At 47.4% G+C, this 19043-nt stretch overlaps 1 protein-coding gene across 3 annotated transcripts in view; it reads left to right on the top strand.

Moving 5' to 3' along the window:
* The window catches only part of Plch1 (phospholipase C eta 1), a 158024-nt gene extending 145418 nt beyond the window's left edge, over positions 1-12606 (top strand). Inside the window, exons 15-23 of one of the 3 annotated variants that reach the window (XM_076867325.2) lie at positions 261-440; positions 521-628; positions 1178-1302; positions 4170-4254; positions 5881-6027; positions 6242-6321; positions 7254-7313; positions 7743-8097; positions 10517-12606. In XM_076867325.2, the coding sequence (XP_076723440.2) occupies positions 261-440; positions 521-628; positions 1178-1302; positions 4170-4254; positions 5881-6027; positions 6242-6321; positions 7254-7313; positions 7743-8097; positions 10517-12606 (3230 nt within the window). The remainder of the gene's footprint in view (positions 1-260; positions 441-520; positions 629-1177; positions 1303-4169; positions 4255-5880; positions 6028-6241; positions 6322-7253; positions 7314-7742; positions 8098-10516) is intronic. The other 2 variants (XM_076867327.2, XM_076867326.2) reach the window with 2 other exon arrangements.
* The last annotated feature ends 6437 nt before the right edge of the window (positions 12607-19043 follow it).

Genomic DNA, 19043 nt, shown 5'->3' with positions numbered 1-19043 from the left:
CTTTACTCTGACTCTAACCAGACCTGCCCATGAAATGGGTGGGGTGGCTGAGCCTGGTCTGATTTTAGGGGGTGCCACCATGTGCGAATTGTTCCTTGCAGCTAGACTCTGTTGAATTTAGTAAGACTAAGGTTCTTCACGGAGCAGAGGGAGTCTGCCTTTTCACTGCTTTCCGTGAACACTGAAATTGTAGTCTTTTGTGAGGGATGCTTATTTTCTTCAGTTCTCACTTTCCTATTTTCTTTATTGAAAACCATCAGGAACCACGGGAAATGTGTTATCCTTCAGTGAAACGAGAGCGCATCAGGTGGTCCAGCAAAAATCCGAGCAGTTCATGATCTACAACCAAAAACAGCTCACGAGGATCTACCCCTCAGCCTACCGCATCGACTCCAGTAACTTCAACCCTCTGCCCTACTGGAACGCGGGCTGCCAGCTAGGTGCGTGCCTCTAGAGCTGCGCTCTGTGCTCTGACTGCTGCCCACCTTGCCTAACTCTCTCAAACTTTGAACTTGCACAGTGGCACTCAACTACCAGTCCGAAGGGCGAATGATGCAGTTGAACCGCGCCAAGTTCAAGACCAATGGCAACTGTGGCTACGTCCTTAAGCCCCAGCAAATGTGCAAAGGTGGGCGTGACCTTCAGCTGAGTCTCTCAGTGCAGGGGAACTCTGTCAAAGGATGCCCTCGTGAGACCCCAGTGTTGTGCAACACAGCTTCAAAAATTATTTTTATTTCTAAATGGCATGTAATAATTGTACATGTTGATGGGGTGCAGTGTGTAATGATTTGATGAGGGTAATTGGCATATCTGCCTCCTCAGACTTATTTCTTTGTATTGAGAACATTCAAAATCGTCTCCTAGCTATTTTGAAATATTCATCTATGTTGTCAACATGGTTATCCTGCTGTGCTGTGTAGAACATGAGAGGGCTCCTCTTCCTGCGCACCCTGGTGGCACTGCAGTCATGACTTCCTGTTGGGCCATCAGAGCCTCTGGGGCATGGGTTCTGATGAGACCCAGCTGGCGTGGCCTCTGGCACAAGCTGAGCCCCAGATATGTGATGACTCCTTTGTCCCAGGACACACTCATGACTTGCACATGTTGGTTCTTTGTTTTGAGATCTCGACTCTCTGTATTTCCTCCCACTGACTGGCCTCCACTTCTCGTGGCCTAGGTACTTTCAACCCTTTCTCTGGCGATCCACTTCCTGCCAACCCCAAAAAGCAGCTCATCCTGAAAGTGATCAGTGGACAACAGCTGCCCAAGCCTCCAGACTCCATGTTCGGAGACCGCGGTGAGGTGAGCCGGGGGGCCCTGAGTGGCCGAGGGCTCATGGTGAGATTGGTCCATCCTGTTGGTGTTTCCTCTGAAACGTAGTTGGGCATGTGTGCACAGCCGTGTTCATAGGTGGGCGCCGGCCTCAGCGCCTCTGGTGTGGACACGCTGGCACGTCACACAGTGCCTGCTGGACCGTGCCTATGTTGGGGGCTTGAGTCCCTGACAGCCAGCTCTCCCAGAGTTCAAGACTGACCCTGGCAATGATGACAGGTGCAGAGGACAGTTTCATTCCTGACAGAGCCACCATCCAAGAACCAGTCCATCCTCCCACGCTTCTCACCTCCTGCCAGCCACGGGCTCCTTGTCTCCTGCGGCACCTCTGTGGTCCAGTGGAAATGCTGCCCTCTGTGACCACAGCCTCCTTCCCCAGGGTCACAGGCTCACAGCTGATCCTGGCCTTCTTGGCCCGTCTTCTCCCCACCTGTTGGCCCTTCCTGTGCTCCAGTCCTTCCTCCCAGGGCTGGTCCATCACTCCAGGTGTGCTCCGTACACAGGGGTGTGCATGTGTCCCTGTCGCATGATGGCTGTAATTCTTCAGGGTAGATGCCGTGGAGTACTACAGCTGGGTCATATGATGGGTCCATGCCTTGTCTTTTGAGGAACCTCCGTGCTGATTTCCAGAGTGGTTGTGCTAATTTACAGTCCCACCAGCTGTGTTACAGTGCTCCTTTTCCTCCACATCTTCTCCAGCATATTGTTTGTATTCTTGAGGGCTGCCATTCCTAACTGGAGTCAGATGAAATCTCAGTGTGGTTTTGATTCACATTTCCCCGATTGCTACACATGTTGAACAGTTTTTCATGTTTATTGGCCATGTCTTTTCTTCTTTTGAGAAGTGTCTCTTTAGTTCATTTGCCCATGTATAGATTGGGATTTCTGGTCTTGGCAGTTAAGTTCTCTGAGTTCTTTGGTGTCTTCTAGATATTAATCCCCTATCTGAGGATCTCCTGTTCTCTAGACTCTGTTCGTGCTTTTGTCTCCTGCTGTGCAGAAACGTTTTGATTTGATGCCATTCTGTTATTGCCTGAGCCTTAGGAGGCTGTGATTGGTTGGCCCCTCTGCTTTGAGCCTCTGCATGTCCTGGTGGGAGGACTGGCATAAAGACACTGCTCACCTTATCAGGAAGAAACCAAAAGGAAGAGGAGGAGCAGGGACAGCCCCCTGCCAGGGAACACTTCAGTAACCTAAGGACCTGCCCCAAAGTCCTCTTCAAGGGTCTCACCACCTCCCTACAGCGTCTCCCTGGGGACCAAGCTCTAAACACCGGGGCCTTTGTGAGACACTTATCCCACTTGTAGCACACATCTCTGCAGCCACCGGCTCTGGGGATTTCTGCCTCTGGAGTCTCCCCAGCCTTGCTCCCTTTGTCTGGGTCCAGTGTTGTGGGGGTCTCACCTGATTACAGGGGATGAGGTAGACGTGGCTCTCAGGCTCACAGACATGGAAGCCAAAGCTCACGGTCACAGGACACACCCAAGCCAGCACCGGAGCCCCTGTCTTAGGCAGTAGGTGGCTCTCCAGGCCTGCGGTGCTAGATTCTCAGGCCAGAGATGTTTTTGTTAGGTCCTCCAGAATCCCAGCAACCAGGTTACCATGAAGCTCTGTTCAAGGGAAAACATGGTGGCATAAAAAACAAGTCATAGATGAAGAGTGAACTATGATCTTGTGTTTAGTAAATGAAAAGGACTGTGCCTAGCCTAGTCCCCTTGTTTCCTGTCATGGCTCAGCCCTTGGTCCCCGCAACGGCTGCCCTCGGACTCCCGCAACAGCACTCTCCGAGCTCCTAAATGCTCCTGTGTGTCCAGGGCACTCCCTGTTAGGCCTTCCCAGGGCAGCTCCCCCTGGTCTTGGGTCTTTGTTTCCTCCCTGCTCATCGCCCAGGACCTGCCCCACAGAGGAGCACTCACAGAGGACCAGCAAGCAGCCTCCTACCTGGACGGAGGGTGTGCAGCAGATGAGATGCGCATCCGTGTTTAAACTTTAACCTTTTTAATCTTAATACTTTTAAGTTTACATTAAAATACACAATCAATTTAACCTCTTTAAGGCATATATATATAAATGGACAGCTTAATGGGTTTCTAAGCCACCCAGGTCAAGAGTACATTCAGGGCCTAGGAAGCCCCCACCCCCCTCCCACCTTGGCATCCCCCCCAACCCCATAGTGAACGCCAAACCCATGGCAACAGAGCAGGTTTGCCTACTGACAACTTGATGTAAATGGATTCTCCTTGTAAGTGCTCATTTACGTCTGACTTCCCACCATCATGTCCACAAGGCAGTATTTTGTTCTGTTTTTAAATTTTTGTGTAACATTATTGAATGGCTATTCCACAGTGAGTCATCTCCCATGGTACATCCAGGTGGCTTCCAATGCTCCACTGTTAGGGATACAGCCACCAAGAGCATCTGTCCTTGGGCAAACCTCTTTTCTCTTGGGTATGGATCCTGGGCTGAAATTGTAGGTTCATGGGTAGAGTGTATGCAACGTTGGCAAATATCACCTAACAATGATTTAGCATCCTTTCTGTTATTCCTGCCTCCTGTATCTGCTTCTGCTACACCTAGCAACTGCTTAGTAAAATTAGTTACTGTTGAGATGTGGACATGATAGCCAATATTCCCAAAATAACGAGCCCTTGGGTCGATGTGTATCTATTTTTTAAGTTGTAGATGGACACAGTATCTTTATTTATTACTTATTTATTTTGATGTGGTGCTGAGGCCCAAACCCAGGGCTTCACCCCCATGAGGCAAACACGCCACCACTAGCTATAGCCCCAGCCTGACATGCATTGTTTTTGACGATACTTTCTTTGCACTCATAGATCATCGACCCGTTTGTTGAGGTTGAGATTATCGGACTGCCAGTAGACTGCTGTAAAGATCAGACTCGAGTGGTGGATGACAATGGTAAGGGGAAGACCTGGGCTCGCTCATGGCAAGAATGTTCTAGAACTAGAATCTTCCTGGAAAGAGAAAATTCTTCCTGTTTAGCAGAGCAGCACATTCCTAGGATCTGCAATTGCCATTAGTTTAGTTTGTGGGGATGTGAAACTAAAGATAAGCCCAGCGTGTGCTGGGGAGCTTACTTCCCCAATGTGTGCTGTGGCCGTTGGGCCACGTTTTTCTCATAAAGAGTTTTTCTCTTTGTAGTCTAAAATTTTTTGTGTTTGTTCATCCATTGGGTAAACATTTTACATACCTATTTTTCTCAATCTTTAGTTGTTAATATGCTAAAATAATTTTTAAACCACGTTCATCAAAACATTTGAGGAATTTGTGGCTCATCAGGAGACCTTGATGGGTGGCAGTTAAGAGCTGGTCACACTTCTTATTTATCAAGTAACATGCTTAAGAAAGTATCTTCCTATACTGTATTTTCCTACCACTGCTCAATAAATTATTCTTTCTTTTCTTAGTCACAGATGTAATTGAGAGGTCATTACAAAGTCAACAAAAAGAGAATCTCCTCTTTTGTTCAGGAGGAGCCTCTCAGTGATTTTTAGTCTATTATTATTTCATTAGCTTGAGGTTTTTTATAGGGCAAAGTGGTTGATACCTCCTGAATACATACATTTAATAAGACATATTTCCACTTTTTAGGAAGGAAAACCAGAAACTATTTAATAGAGTACTTAAATTTCTATTGGTTTTTATAATTATCTGAGAAGATTTCACCAACAAATAAATGTATTTTTGCCTTTTAGTATTTGTCATAGTCTGTTTTCTATTGCTATAACAAAATGCCTGAGCCTCATTACCTGAAGAGGTTTATTTAGCTCACAAATTTGGAGACTGAAAGTCCAAATAGCAAAAGATTTCTTTGGCTGAGTCATATGGCAGGAACACATTGGAGAAGTAGGAGATGATAGGGGAGCACAGGAAGTAGGAGAGCAGGGCAGGGGCCAGGCTTGTTCTTTCATACTAGCCTTCTGGGTTGCTGACCGAGGTCCTATGGGAACAACATCAGATTTTCCCCAGGGCAATACCCCCAGTGATCTGATGACCTTTCTCCAAGCCCCACTTCTTGGATATCACCATGCTGGGGACCACAGGTCCTACCCAGCCACTCTTTGAGGGTTGCTGTAGGAATGAAGGGGGACAGTATATGTGTAACAATGTTAACTGCAAAGCACCTCATGCGAAGGTCTTTGGTGGTTACTATGTGGGAGAGAAGCCTCATTCTCTTGGGAGGAAACATTCTTTTTTGTTTCTGCTAAAATATTTTCAGATCACTGTTACAATTTCGGAACTTACTGAAGCATTCTGAATATTAAAGTGCTTCCCCTACAGTTGGGCATCAGACATTAATGGAATTGATATGATCATTTACAGGCAATTTTCTTACCCATTATTTTCTGGCAGTGGGGTCAACTTGGCTTGGCTTCGGTAGGACATCCAGGAATGGCTTGGTCATCTTCACGGCTCTAATAACCATTGCAAGCAATTTTCAGTGTCTGCTCTGCAGACATGCTGCCGCTCGTTTCCCAGGAAAGCCCTCAGCTGTTCTGATTTCTCTCTTCCTGTTTCTCTGAGGATTTAACCCCGTGTGGGAAGAAACCCTGACATTTACAGTGCACATGCCGGAAATAGCTTTGGTGCGGTTCCTGGTATGGGATCACGATCCCATTGGGCGAGACTTTGTGGGACAAAGGACTGTGACCTTCAGCAGCTTGGTGCCCGGTAGGTATGAGTGGCCTTTTCTCTCTGTATTGACCCTTCCTTTTTCTCTGGAAGATTTAACATGGGACCTGGTTTACAGGACCTATGGTGTATGTGTCATGAGATAACTGTGACTGTTACTGTGCTTCACAAAATGTAAAGAACTGCAGTCAAGTTCCAGGAAAGCCAAATGCAAGTTCCACTAAGAGGTGACAACTCTCTTTGCTTTTCTTAGGCTATCGGCATGTCTATTTGGAAGGACTCACAGAAGCATCCATATTTGTCCACATAACAATCAATGAAATCTATGGAAAGGTGAGAAAGACCCTGGGTCTTAAAGCCACAGTAACGTGGTCCTGAACAAAGTCACCGACTGGCAGATCGCACCAGAGGAACATGCACATTTGACAAGCTGCTCTTTAATGGAAAACGGTGGGGAAGCCCAGCAAACCCAGCCTGCTGTCCCAGCCCTGTCCCCACCTGCCCTTGCTATCTCCACTGTTCAGGGGCAGGTGTTCATTCCTTACACCTGAGGGCCCTGTTGAATTCTCAGGTAATCAGTCAAGTCATAAATTTTATTGAATTTCATTTTAATCCTTAGAAAGCTCCAGGCAGCTGTAGGGGGCAATGTTTAGTCTCGGATACTTGATGCCTCACCTGCGCTCACTGGGCTGGGACCTTGGCCAGTCCTAGGCAGGATGCGTTCACTTGATGCTGTGTTAACTGAAAACCTAAAAATTGTAATTGAATTTGAAACCATTCACAGTACTTAAAAGAACCCAGGAGTATATTTTAGTTTTCTCTGGCTGCTGCTGTCCTCATTTGCAGAGGGAACTTGAGGCCTGCAGATTGACAGGCAGTTCCCTGGGTCATGCCCAGTGACGGAGGCCTGGTGTGGTGGACTTTCAGGCCCAGACGAGACTTGGAGGGATTGAAAGAGCACCGGCTAGAGCTGGTGTGTCCAGTGCTCCTCTTTACAGAAAGCGTGGCCTGTGACTGCTCAGAGGCCCCCGTGGCTTCTGTTATCCTTAGAAAGCTACCAGCGTGTTGTGACTATGCAGCAGTGTGGCTAGTCTTACCATCACTGTGACGAATCTTACCGTCACTGTGACAAAACCCAAGGGAGGAAACCACGGCGCTGGGAGAAGGGTTGACGGAAGCCTGCACATTATCTCCCTTGTCTCCTGGTTTTGTCTTCTGGAATGAGCACAGACCGTGTTCTGTTGTGTCTCTGTTCTTCCCTGCAGTGGAGTCCTCTGATCCTCAACCCCAGTTACACTATATTGCACTTTCTAGGAGCCACCAAGGTAGTTGCTCCGCATGGTCTTTGTTCTTGCGGGCCTGTTTCTCTCTGGGCGGTCACGTGGCATGCTTCCTCACGTCACTCCATCTTCCCGCTTCCCACTTTGAAACACACATCTGTTGCTTCAGGGCGGCTGACGTCTGTGGCAGGCTATTCACTGTGGGAACCTTCCCACCCGCATCTCTGGGCAGGAGGCTCCTGGGAGAGGTTGGCGGTGAGGCTGGAGGCTGCCTCCCCAACAGACGTGAGGCTGGCGGGATGTGCATGCCCGTGTGCATACCTGCTGTGAGCGGCTGTCTTCTTGGTTTGAGTTTCCTTTAGTGGCTGTAAAACCTCGTTTTGTGTTCATTTTTCATGGAGCTGTCATTTCAAAGGTGAGTGGTTGGTGTGATCACATGTGCTGACTTTCTGGTGGGTCCTTTTGTGTCTTCAGAACAGACAGCTGCAGGGCCTGAAGGGGCTGTTCAATAAGAATCCCAGGCACAGCTCTTCAGAGAGCAGCTCCCATTACGTTCGGAAACGATCCATCGGAGACAGAATCCTGCGTCGCACGGCCAGCGCCCCAGCCAAAGGCAGGAAGAAGAGCAAGATGGGCTTCCAAGAAGTGGTGGAGATCAAGGACTCAGTGTCGGAGGCCACAAGAGAGCAAGACGGCATCCTGAGGAGGACCACGCGGAGCTTGCAAGCCCGCCCTGTCTCCATGCCCGTGGACAAAAGTCTCCTGGGGGCTTTGTCGTTGTCTGCATCCGAAACGGCAAAAGACCCTGATGGGAAAGACAACTCTCTGGGTAAGAGGCTTTGGTTTCTGTGCCCTGCATTTCAGCCTCTATTCCATCATGACAGGGTTGACATTCTGCAGACAAAATGCAATATACTGAAAAGTAGATGATTTGGTATGTTTCCCACTTTGGGGAGGACAGTAGTAAAAGTGCTATGACCCCCCCTCACCTCAAGTCCTACAATAGCATTGCCATTTGATATTGACAGTGAAGGCCATGGGGGCCATCACATGGTGGCCTGGAGGTTGTGGGTCTGTGACAGAGGGAGGCAACACCTCCAGGTGGTACCATAGTTACTGGTGGTTCTGAGGTTGAATAGAACTATATTGACTCTTCTGAGGTTGAATATGGTTGTATTACTTTCCCCACCACATACACATTTCTGTGATTGAAAGTGTTTATGGGGAAAGAAAACAAGATGATAAAAGCAAGCTAACTCCTCACTTAAAATCTTTGCTTCCTCCAGAGATGCTTGAAGCCATGTTTTCCTGGATCTTACCTCCCTGGTCTTGGGTATTGACCAAGATGGAGGCCTGACTATGGCTCCTGCCTAGTCATAGTCTCCACAAGCATAAGGGTCAGGCACTACATATTTTCCTTAATTTGAATGTATTACAGATTCATCTCCAGAACTTGGTAAAGAGTGTTCACCTTTTTCAAGGTGACAAAGAGCTCTTGACTTGTGCCTGTGACTCTCTGTCCCATTCTATGTAACTTAAGGGCCAAAATTACATCCATCTGATGTCTCTGGAACAAATATATTTTAGTTAAATCAGAATTGTCGCAGACAATGATACTTGATTACTTTAGCAAACTTTGCTCTTATCAAATTAGTTTTAATGGTCTGTTTTCTCATTTTACTTATGTCAGTTCTTATTGTAAGATATTCAAGGGAGAAAAACCAATTCTTGAGCCATTTATTTGAAGGAGAAAAAGGGAGTTTAAATGTTTGAAGTTTTGCTAGAGCAGAGTCAGAGAAGAGATGAAATATGTCCTGTAAACTTTATTTCAAAGCCCTATCTTTGGGAAGATAAAATTGTGTTCAATAGAAATGGGTAGTATTTTACCTTGTTTATACTACAGTTGAGATGTTAATACCATTTAGGTGAGTTAGAAAGCAACATTTCAAAATAGTTATATAACTTAGTCTTATCTATTGACTTTATGGCAATCTGGAGCAATTCCTAGTCATTCAGTGATTCAAGTTGTATTGTAGCAAAAAAAAACACTAAGTGAATACAGAATGCCAGACATTATTGTATCCCACTGCAAAAGCTACAGTGACCATCTCTGAACAGTGACATCCTGGGATAATTGTTTATAATTTGGGGGGGTTTAGAAATTTTTATGATAAAGAATTTCTCAGGAAAATATTCAATAAGAAGTTAAATTCTCTCTTGTATATGGTGACTCTAAAAGTCTTAGAAGGCATTAAAAAAGTGTGATCAAGCTGGGTGTAGTGGTGCACACCTGTCATCCCCATGGCTCTGGAGGCTAAGGCAGGAGGATCGTGAGTTCAAGGCCAGCCTCAACAACTTAGTGAGACCCTAGCAGCATAGTGAGCCCCTGTCTCAAAATAAAAAAGGGCCAGGAATGTGGCTCAGTGGTTAAGTACCCCTGGGTTCAATCCCTGGTGCCCTCCTCTCCACCAAAATAGAAAGTCTGATGAAGTATAATCACTCACTTAATGCTGTCTTGGCCATAAGGAGGTCCCAGGTTACTGTGAACTGTGGTTTTTACCGTTTTCCTTTCTGTGCCTGACATCTTCCTACCATTCTTAAGGGAGAACGCCATATAATATCTGCTTACTAGAAATAAAAATATGACCAACAAAATATCAGATATTAGTAATGACATAGAATTGATGAACACTTCCTTATCTTTATGACAGATCCACATAGCTTCCTGCATTTACTGTACCTTCCACTTGTCTTAGAAATTAATGGGCTAAATTACATCTTTTGCCAAGGTGGTTTTTAAATGTTGCTGTTTGTGACTCTGTGCTGATACAGGTGTGACTTTGAAAGCTTATAGCTTCTTGATTACAGGTACTGCAATGCTTTCTTTAACAGAGCTGTCTTGTTCTGTTTTTATTGCCATGCTTCTGTGTAGTACAAATCTGAATAGGAAGCACCAGAAGGTAATCCTCACCGTGAGAGTACGGTAACTCATTGACGTGTCTTGGACAATGCATATTACATCCCTGGCTGATGTAATAGACATTCAAAGGGAAGCGGCAGCGAGTTCCTATCAGTATATTTTCCATGTATCCATCACACAGACACTGTTGCAAGCCTATGCAATCCATACTGATATTGTCACAGTGTAACAGATTTACATTCTTCATTTGTCCGTCTCAAGACAAACGTGTTTGCAAGTCGTATGTAAAGTGATACGTGTCTCCTAAAATGTTGTTTGTTTCATTCAGCAGAGGATAAGGACAGCAGAAGAAAGGGGAAGGCAAGTATAAAAGACCCACATTTTCCAAATTTCAACAAAAAGTTGTCCTCCTCCTCCAGTGCTCTCCTTCACAAAGACACCAGCCAAGGGGCCGCCACTGTTTCTGCTGCCCACCTGTCTGTCACAGGAGAGCAGCTAGGCGCACAGGATCCCACAGGTGGGAGAAGCAAATCAAGTCTGACAAGAGATGGACAGGAGAGCTACTGTCCCAGCAAGTCCCTCTCCCCAAGGCAGCGTTTGGCTCCAGATCCTGCCATTCACTCATCACAAGACGAGCATGTCGATGTGCGTGGCGTGAAAAACAGGGGAAGGGTGGACATGGAGGGCCTCGGGGAGAGGAGAAGCACGCTGCGGGGGAGCACCCTGTCGCAAAGCACCCTGGAGATCAAGAGCCTGGAGGGCGGCCGGGGTGGGGGCAGGGCCGCAACCTCCTTTTCTCTGTCGGACGTCTCCGCGCTCTGTTCTGATGTCCCCGAGTTACACTCAACTGCCATTCTGCAGGAGAGTGACATTTCCCATCTTATTGATAATGTCACTTTAACAAACGACAATGAGCCAGGCAGTTCCATCTCAGCCCTGATTGGCCAGTTTGATGAGTCCAGTAATCAGACTACCTTCACAGCAGCGTCCCATCTTCCCAACACCAGCCTGACGTCAGGCCAAACTCCCCAGGGCCTCAAAACACCCTTCCAGCCTGGGTTTTGCAGGGGAAAGCCCACGTCTTCCTTCCTGTGCTCATCTCCTGAGCTGACCGCCTTCCCGGGGCCTGAGATCACCAGACTGGCGACAATGGCTTGTGAGGCAGCAGGGGCTCCAGTCTCTAAAGCTAAACCAGAGGATGACCTTGCTGGTACAACCAGGACAAGGGCCATGGAGGGCAAGCTGCTTGGGTCCCCTGACGCTCCTCATGGCTGGTTACCAAGAAGTCCCACTGGCAGAGAAGACTGGGGACCGCTGAAGAGCTTCAGCCCTGTCCTTTCCCCTGATCTGACGTTGGGAGTTGTAGTAGGCGACCCCACTCTCTGTGTGAATTCTGGAGAGAGCAGCCTTGTGGAAATTGATGGGGAGTCCGAAGTCCTGTCTCCAACAACCTATGAAAGTAGGAGAGAGGAAACAGGTCAGTTGGCTTCCCCGTTAGAACTGAAGTACAGTCAGGGTGTGGAGCACTGTCAGAGAGGTCTGAGAAATGGCTACTGCAAAGAGACTGTCCACCCTTCTGTCCCTGAAATAGTCAACCATATTCAAGAGGTCAAAAATCGAAGTCTTTCTTGTCTAGCCTACCAGGGTGCTGGCTTTATTCATAACTGTTTCTCAAATTCAGATGCAAAAATGAACCCTGTCTGGGTGTCCCAGCCGCCCAGTGTTCAAGATGTGCATGCCCCTGTGTCCCAGCAGTCAGCACGTCCACCTATGCCTGCTTCAAAGTTGCCAAGTCCTTGCAAATCCAAAAGTCTGGGGGATTTAACATCAGAGGACATTGCCTGCAATTTTGAGAGCAAGTATCAGTGCATTAGCAAGAGTTTCATTACAACTGGCATTAGAGATAAGAAGGGCATAACTGTGAAGGCAGAGTGCTTGGGTCCTTCCGATGCACTCACGGAGCAGCTCCGGAAGCTGGTGTCCTTTGAGCAAGAAGATGGCTGCCAGGTGCTGTATTCTAAGCAGGACTCCAGTGCATTTCCCAGAGCCTTGGTCAGAAAACTGTCATCCAGAAGTCAGAGCCGAGTGCGCAACATCGCCAGCCGTGCCAAGGAGAAGCAGGAAGCCAGCAGGCAGAGGGTGGTGAGCCCCAGCGGCCACCCAGGGGGTGGAGTGCTGCTCCGAAGCAAGCCTGCAGCTCCCGCCCCGGCTGGGAACCGCCACTCCACAGGCTCCTACATCGCAGGCTACCTGCGCAGCGCCCATGGGGGTGACCTGGAGGGCCGCGGCATCCCCGAGGGGGCCTGCTCGGCCCTGCGCCATGGCTACGTGGACCAGTTTTGTTCAGATAGTTCTGTTTTGCAGACTGAGCCAAGCAATGACGATAAACCAGAGATTTATTTTCTTTTGAGACTGTGAATTCCACAAAGCTGCATTTCCAATGTTTACAGGTGTCCTGCAGAACGTTAGCGTGTTCACCTCTGTGATCCCTGGCTTTGATGACTTTCCAGTGTATTTTTAAACTTGTACCTTGGTCTCCACTTGACTTCCTATGTCCCCCTGTGTGTGGGTTTGTACGTAGACTCCCTGACGTTCCGGGGTACCTAGGCGCTGCCCACCCTCAGGTGTTGTGAACTGTGCCCTGTGAGATGCGTGCATGCCCTAGATGTGAAACCCCAGCAGCCTGGCTACAGTGTGCTTGTGACTCCCAAAATGCCCTTCCTGTGTCCTCAGATTGTGTCAGATGTTCGTTTTACTCTCTTAACTGTTGAGTCGGTTGAGACTGTGAACTACAAAGGGATGATTCTTTGTTCAAAGCCATTATCATTTTTTCTTTCTACATTGAGAAACCCAGATACATTTTTATAGTTCAGTTAAAAGAAGTTTAAAAGAGTTCCCTTTGTCTTTTAAGACTTCCTCACCCCAACCAGAAGGAGAATTAAAAGAGGGCATGGCTGTTCCCAAGCCCCTCCCCCTTAGAATATGCTGGAAGACAGCAAAACTTCTGTATATAGGGACAAAATGGTTTGTTTTACAAAAATTTTGTTACATATTTTTGCTAACAGCTTTGTATGTAACAAGAACCCCGTTGCCAAGCTCTTTGTCGTACTTATGAATTTTCAGATAAGTTATAGATTGCAAATAATGGCTTCCAGAATGAGGGACTTCCATCAGATTGAAAAAAACAATAGTAGCACAAATCGAACACTTCCTCAAAGCTTTCAAGAAAAAAAAAAATTCTCATAATAAAATCCAAGTGAATAGATTATTAGAAAAAAAAATCCTTTCCCTTCAGTAAACCAAGTAACTCTATTTTAGTACTGACTTACATTATTTTCACTGTGAATCCATTTTTTAAAATTGCATGTTTAAATGTCCCTCTTTGTTTTTTTGTAACATTACTGCAATGATGTTCTTCCTGGAATTCATGAAAATATGATTAAAAGTTAGCAGATTTTTAAATACTTGGTGTTTGTTGTTGTTCTGTTTTTACAGTTGAAGTTGACATGATAGTGTTGAGAGGGGACCCAGAGCACCCAAGGGGACATACTCTCCTTCCTGTGTCTTTGTAGCGGCATAGAGAACTTTCACTACAGAGCACAGTGTTAAGCAGTAGTTTAAGTGTTTCCATTATGTTTTGAAGAACGTATTTGTAGGTCAAGAGTCCTTTTGCATTTGGTATTGCCATTGCAAGGTGGTGGTGGCCATGATGGTGGTGGTGGGGGCACATGGGAAGTGGGGAGAGATGCTGTCCTTGGCACATCTAGTATCTGGCATGTTGTGATGGGGGAGTCAATTGAGGGAGGGCACAGACCCCCACTGGTTTTCCCCAAGTTGGGGTCATTTATTTGAACAGGCTCTGGGGAGCTGGTTGTGACAAGAATGTCTTGGAGAGGAAGAGAGACTCACTGCTATGCCCTTAGGGAGCCCCCGAGTTCTGTCTTGGGGGGTTCTGAGCCCCTAAACTTCAATCGTTAGGTCTTGTTCCTAAAGTATCTTTATTTTAGAAGAGATTGACATAAAGTTGTTAAAATTAATTTGCAAAGGAATAGAATTTAACTGCTTTTTCTGATTCAATGGAGACTCTGTTTTTAAAAAGTAAAAGAAAAGAAAAGAAATCTAGTTTACGTTGGGATGCCAACCCAACCTCAAAGTGATCATCACATATGTGGTTGGGGCCACATGTCGGGGGTGTCAGACCAGTCCTGCGTCCATGTCTGCCTGTCACCCACACATGTGGCTTTCTTCTCCTGATCACACGTAGGAAGGGAAGTGATTCCATGCTAATCCTCTGGGGATGAGCTAGAGGAGCAAGGAAGCTGAAATTTTAATAAAAGCATTGGATGTTCAGATTAGACTCATTAGGATTTTCACTTGTTTGAAGAATGGATATGGGACTCGCCTAGTTCCTAGGCATCACAAAAGTGAGATCTCAATCAAGGTATTAACAGGCCTTCTAATGGTTGTACTTTGAGAGCTCTGAGCCCAGGGAGCCACTGTTCTCAGTAGGGTGTGATTCAGATGAACCCGTGGAGTTCCAAAGCTTCCTCCTGTGCCTCCTCTCCGGGCTGGAAGAACTGCCTGCAGCAGAAGCAATGTCCATGGAGGACAGAAGCAAAGTTTTCCAGTGTAAATATGACCATCTTTTCCCACTAAAGATGGCTGCATGGGCCCCTGTCCCTTACGGAGTCACATCCCTACCCTTGCACGCGGGGTCTTGGTTTGGTGCCCTTACCTGGCTTCTGCAGCCTGGTGGCTTCTGCAGCCTGGTGGCTTCTGCAGCCTGATCGCTCCTGCCTTGGTCTGCATATTTCTTCTTTACCCTCTGCATTCTTCAAGGGCCACCCCAGAGGATCCCGTTCCATAGGGAGCCTTCCCTGGTCATCACCTCATCTTCCCCAGTGGCACCCAACATTCAGAATTGCTCAGTCCTCTTTGGGGTCCTCCAGGGCACCTGGAAAGCCTCAGATTCCACTCCATTATCGGTCCACTTGCATGTCTGCCTCGTCACTAGACTTCGTCCCTCCCAGGGCAGTGCCCATGCATGTGCCCTTTTCCTGGCTAAAGACATAGATGGTACCTATGTGCATTTGGTGATTGACAAATTGATGAATAAAGAAATTTAGGGAAAATGCAAGAAAATAAAAATTGCACACTGATATCTTGGTTGGTTACATGCCTGGAAGGAGGAAGAAGCACGAGATCTTGCCCCCAGTAGTTTTGTGGGTAATGACTGAATTTATCTCTTCATATTTCCCTCTGGTCTCCAAATCTGTTTCCATCTCCCTTTTAATTTAGTGTCTACTTAGTAATTTATGAGTCACAGAAACTGATATTTGCATAATATTCTGCAGTATAAAGAGGCTATTAAATACAGTGCATCTCATTCAGTCTTTACAATATTGAGAGGAGATGACATTACCCTTGTTTTATAGATTCTAAAAATGAGTCTCCATGAGTTTCTGATTTGCCCAGGATCACATGGGCAGCTAGGAAAGAGCTGAGCAAGGTTATTCCAGCTCCTATATGAGTCCTCTTTTCCCTGCATACCATTTTTTTTTTTTTTCTGAAGACTTCTTATAAGCATTTAGTTAGCATCTGCTCTGGGCCAGGTACTCAGCTGGGTATTAGGATTATGACAAGAAGGACTCGTCTTTGTGAAGCCACCGGCTGGTGGAGGTGCTGAGAAAGAAGATACTGGTGTTGGTTCAAAAGTCCAAACAGAAACATAACACATATGGTTGCTGAAAATATGGGGAGGAGAGGTATGTTGCTGTGAACATGACACCTGTGCGCCACTCATTTTTTGGACTAAAATAGCTAAGATCTTAATCCAAGATCATTGAAAAAGTGCCTACAACAAAATTTAACATGCTGGCAGGTCCTTGGGGGTGAGGAGGCATGTCCAAGGAAAGAGGACCACCAAGGAGATGGGTGACTGAGGTGACCACAACTTTACAGCAAAGCCAAGCAGCTGTTGTGGGGGCGTGCAGGAACCTCCAGAGAAGCCGTGTGAGAGATGGTCCTGGTGTCCTCTCTTCCTCCTTCCCCTGTGGAGTGGTCCGTCCTAGGACGCCAGCTGCTGTCTCCCCAGGCTGTGTGTGGCCTTCCGGGCAGCTGCTGGGAGAGGAGACCCTTGCCAGATCACCATCTCGCCAGCTCAGGGGAGGCTGTATCTGGGGACCCCCCATGTGCAGCAGCAGCAGTGCCTGGGACCCAGTGGCCGTAGGAACAGCAGAGTGGCTGAAAGCGTGGCAGAGGACCCTGAGTTTCGGGTTCAGTAGGGGCGAGAGGACCTGGACGCAACTATCTCTCTCACGTCAGTCTGGTTTGGTCCTCTAACATCCCAGATCTTTTATGAGAACAAGAGACTTTCACTACTTCCTCAAGAGGGACGGCACTGGGCCAGTCCTTCCAGGTAGGGGTCAGGCTCAGCCTTTCAGGAAGCCGTGCCAACCAGCTCAAGCCCCCAGTGCTGCAGCTGGTCCTTGTCCCAGTTGATACCCACCATCCCCTCGTCCTCACCCATCAGCTCTCCCACACCCTTGGCCAACACGTTTCTGGCTCTACATAGCTTTCCCAGTGGCTTGACTCAGTCCCTCATCTGTGAGGGAGTGAAACCAGCTGTAGTTTGGATTCTTTTTTTTTTTTTAAGAGCATTATAGGTTGGTTCATTTTGGCAAATCATACATGCATGGAACCCGATTTCAGTCCCCATCCCCTCTTTTTACCTTCCCTCTGCCCTCCCTCTGTTCTCTTTTAATATAGTTTGCATCTTGAATGTCCCCCAGAGGTCTCTGTATTGAAGGCTTGGTCCCTGCCTATCACACTATGGGGAGCTGGTGGAACTCTGAGGAGGTGGGCCTTGGTGGAAGGCAGTGAGGTCATCTGGGTTCCCTTGAAGGGGACTGTGGGCCCAGTCCCTTCCTTTGTCTCTTTACTTCCCAGCGGCCATGGGGTGCCGTGAAGCCTCTTCCACCCTCATTCCCACTATCATATGCTGTGCAACCACAGGACCAAAGTGACTGGGCCCAGTGGCCATGGAAACCTCTGAAACTGTGAACCAAAATAAACCTTTCCTCCTTGTAAGTTTATTTATCTCAGATACTTTGTCATAGCAATGGGAAGCTAACATGGACCCTTGGTTGTTTTTCCTTGCATATGACAGTTGTTGTGAGTGCCCATTTGGGACCCCCATAAGGAACAGATCACCAAGCAGTACTTCCGCAAGTCCTATATGCCATGCAAACTTATTTTTGCTCCTAGCAACAACTCAGCTACAGCTCCTCATGACAATCAGTCTCAATTAAACCCCCAGTACAGAAATTCTGCTCTTGGCTGGGCACTGTGGTGCACGCCTATAATCTCAGTAGCTCAAGAGGCTGAGGTAGGAGGATCAAAGCCAGTTCAAAGCCAGCCTTACAACTTAGTGAGACCCTCAGCAGTTTAGCAAGACCTTGTCTCCAAATAAAAAATAAAAGGGGTTGGGGATGTGGCTCAGTGGTTAAACACCCCTGGGTCCAACCCCTGGTTTAAAAAAAAAAAAAAAAAAGTTCTGTTCTTGCTTGGAGGCGTTCCAGCAACACAGTTGCAATCTTCTGTTCAGGGGAACACTTGGTGTGTTTTCTAGGAACCAGGATCTATAGGCAGCCACACAGGACTGGAGGGAGGGTGTGCCAGCACCTGTCGTGGTGGGTTCTGGAGGGGCTCATCCTAGCTCTGCCCTTGGGCCGTGGGGCCCTGGCCTTTCCATCTGCTGTGGGATCTGAGCTTGACGCTGTGTCCTGAGCCCATTGTGTGAGCAGTGGGTTGACCAAGGAGAGAGGCCGGTCGACATCCAGAGGATTAAGCCCAGCATGTCTCACCAGATGTCTTCATTGGATTCAAGAGCGTCCCTTCTCCATCAGCTGTTTGCGGGGACTTTCTGTGGCTCCACAGCTGTGAACTGAGGCAGTAGCACCAGTCAGTGCTTTATATCTCAGGGGCCATATGAAGGTCCAAGCCAATAAACCATTTTTTTTTATATATTCAGAACGTCATGAATCTTTTTCCTTCACACAATAGTGACCCCGTCACCATAGCACCATTCTGTCCATCTGAATGAAGCACCGTGGAATGTGAAGATGACAGGGATCAGCAACAACAAATACACTATTGTATTCAGGAGTGTTAACATAGACACAGGGTGAGGGCTGGCCTTGCAGACATGGAGGTGACCTGCTTTTGACTCTTTACTGAGGAGAATCAGGAATAAAATATTCAGCAACGTGATGGCCCTGAATTAAGTGCCAGAAGTGGGGTTGATTTTCTCCAATAAAATTCATATCTGGCAGAGAAGCCACAGCTGGGGCCCCCTGGTTAGGTTCATAGTGGTCCACTGGCACCCATCACGATCCTTTTTTTTTTTTTTTTTCTGCAGAGGCCAGATCGATGCAATGGCTTAGGGGACTATAGGAATCAAATCTCTGAACCCCTTAAGTCTCTCTTGGTACTGAGACCAAGGAAATCCGAAGGCATTCCTGGGAAGTGAGATTGCTCTGATCTACTGACTTGGCCTGGAGGGAGGGGCACCACATTAAAAGGCTAACACAGGTCCTTCCTATCATTACAATCCTTCATTCAGAGGTTGGGAAGCCAAGGGCCACCCTCTGAGTATGCCTGCCGCATCGTGCATTTGGAGACTAGAGAACCAGCCAGGTGGGCTGGTGGGCCTGAGATCAGGTGGAGCATCTGAGCAGACTTGAGCCCAAGCCTCCTGTGCAACCTAAATCCAGGAGTCTTCACTTCTGACTGGGAGACCCACACTATAGCACCCGTTGTGACCTGGTTGCAACCATCTTCAAGGAGTCCAGGTG

This window comes from Callospermophilus lateralis, chromosome 10, assembly GCF_048772815.1.
Source record: "Callospermophilus lateralis isolate mCalLat2 chromosome 10, mCalLat2.hap1, whole genome shotgun sequence".
NCBI lineage: Eukaryota > Metazoa > Chordata > Mammalia > Rodentia > Sciuridae > Callospermophilus > Callospermophilus lateralis.
The sequence above is the reverse complement of the archived record's forward strand: the minus strand, read 5'-3'. Positions and strand labels throughout refer to the sequence as shown.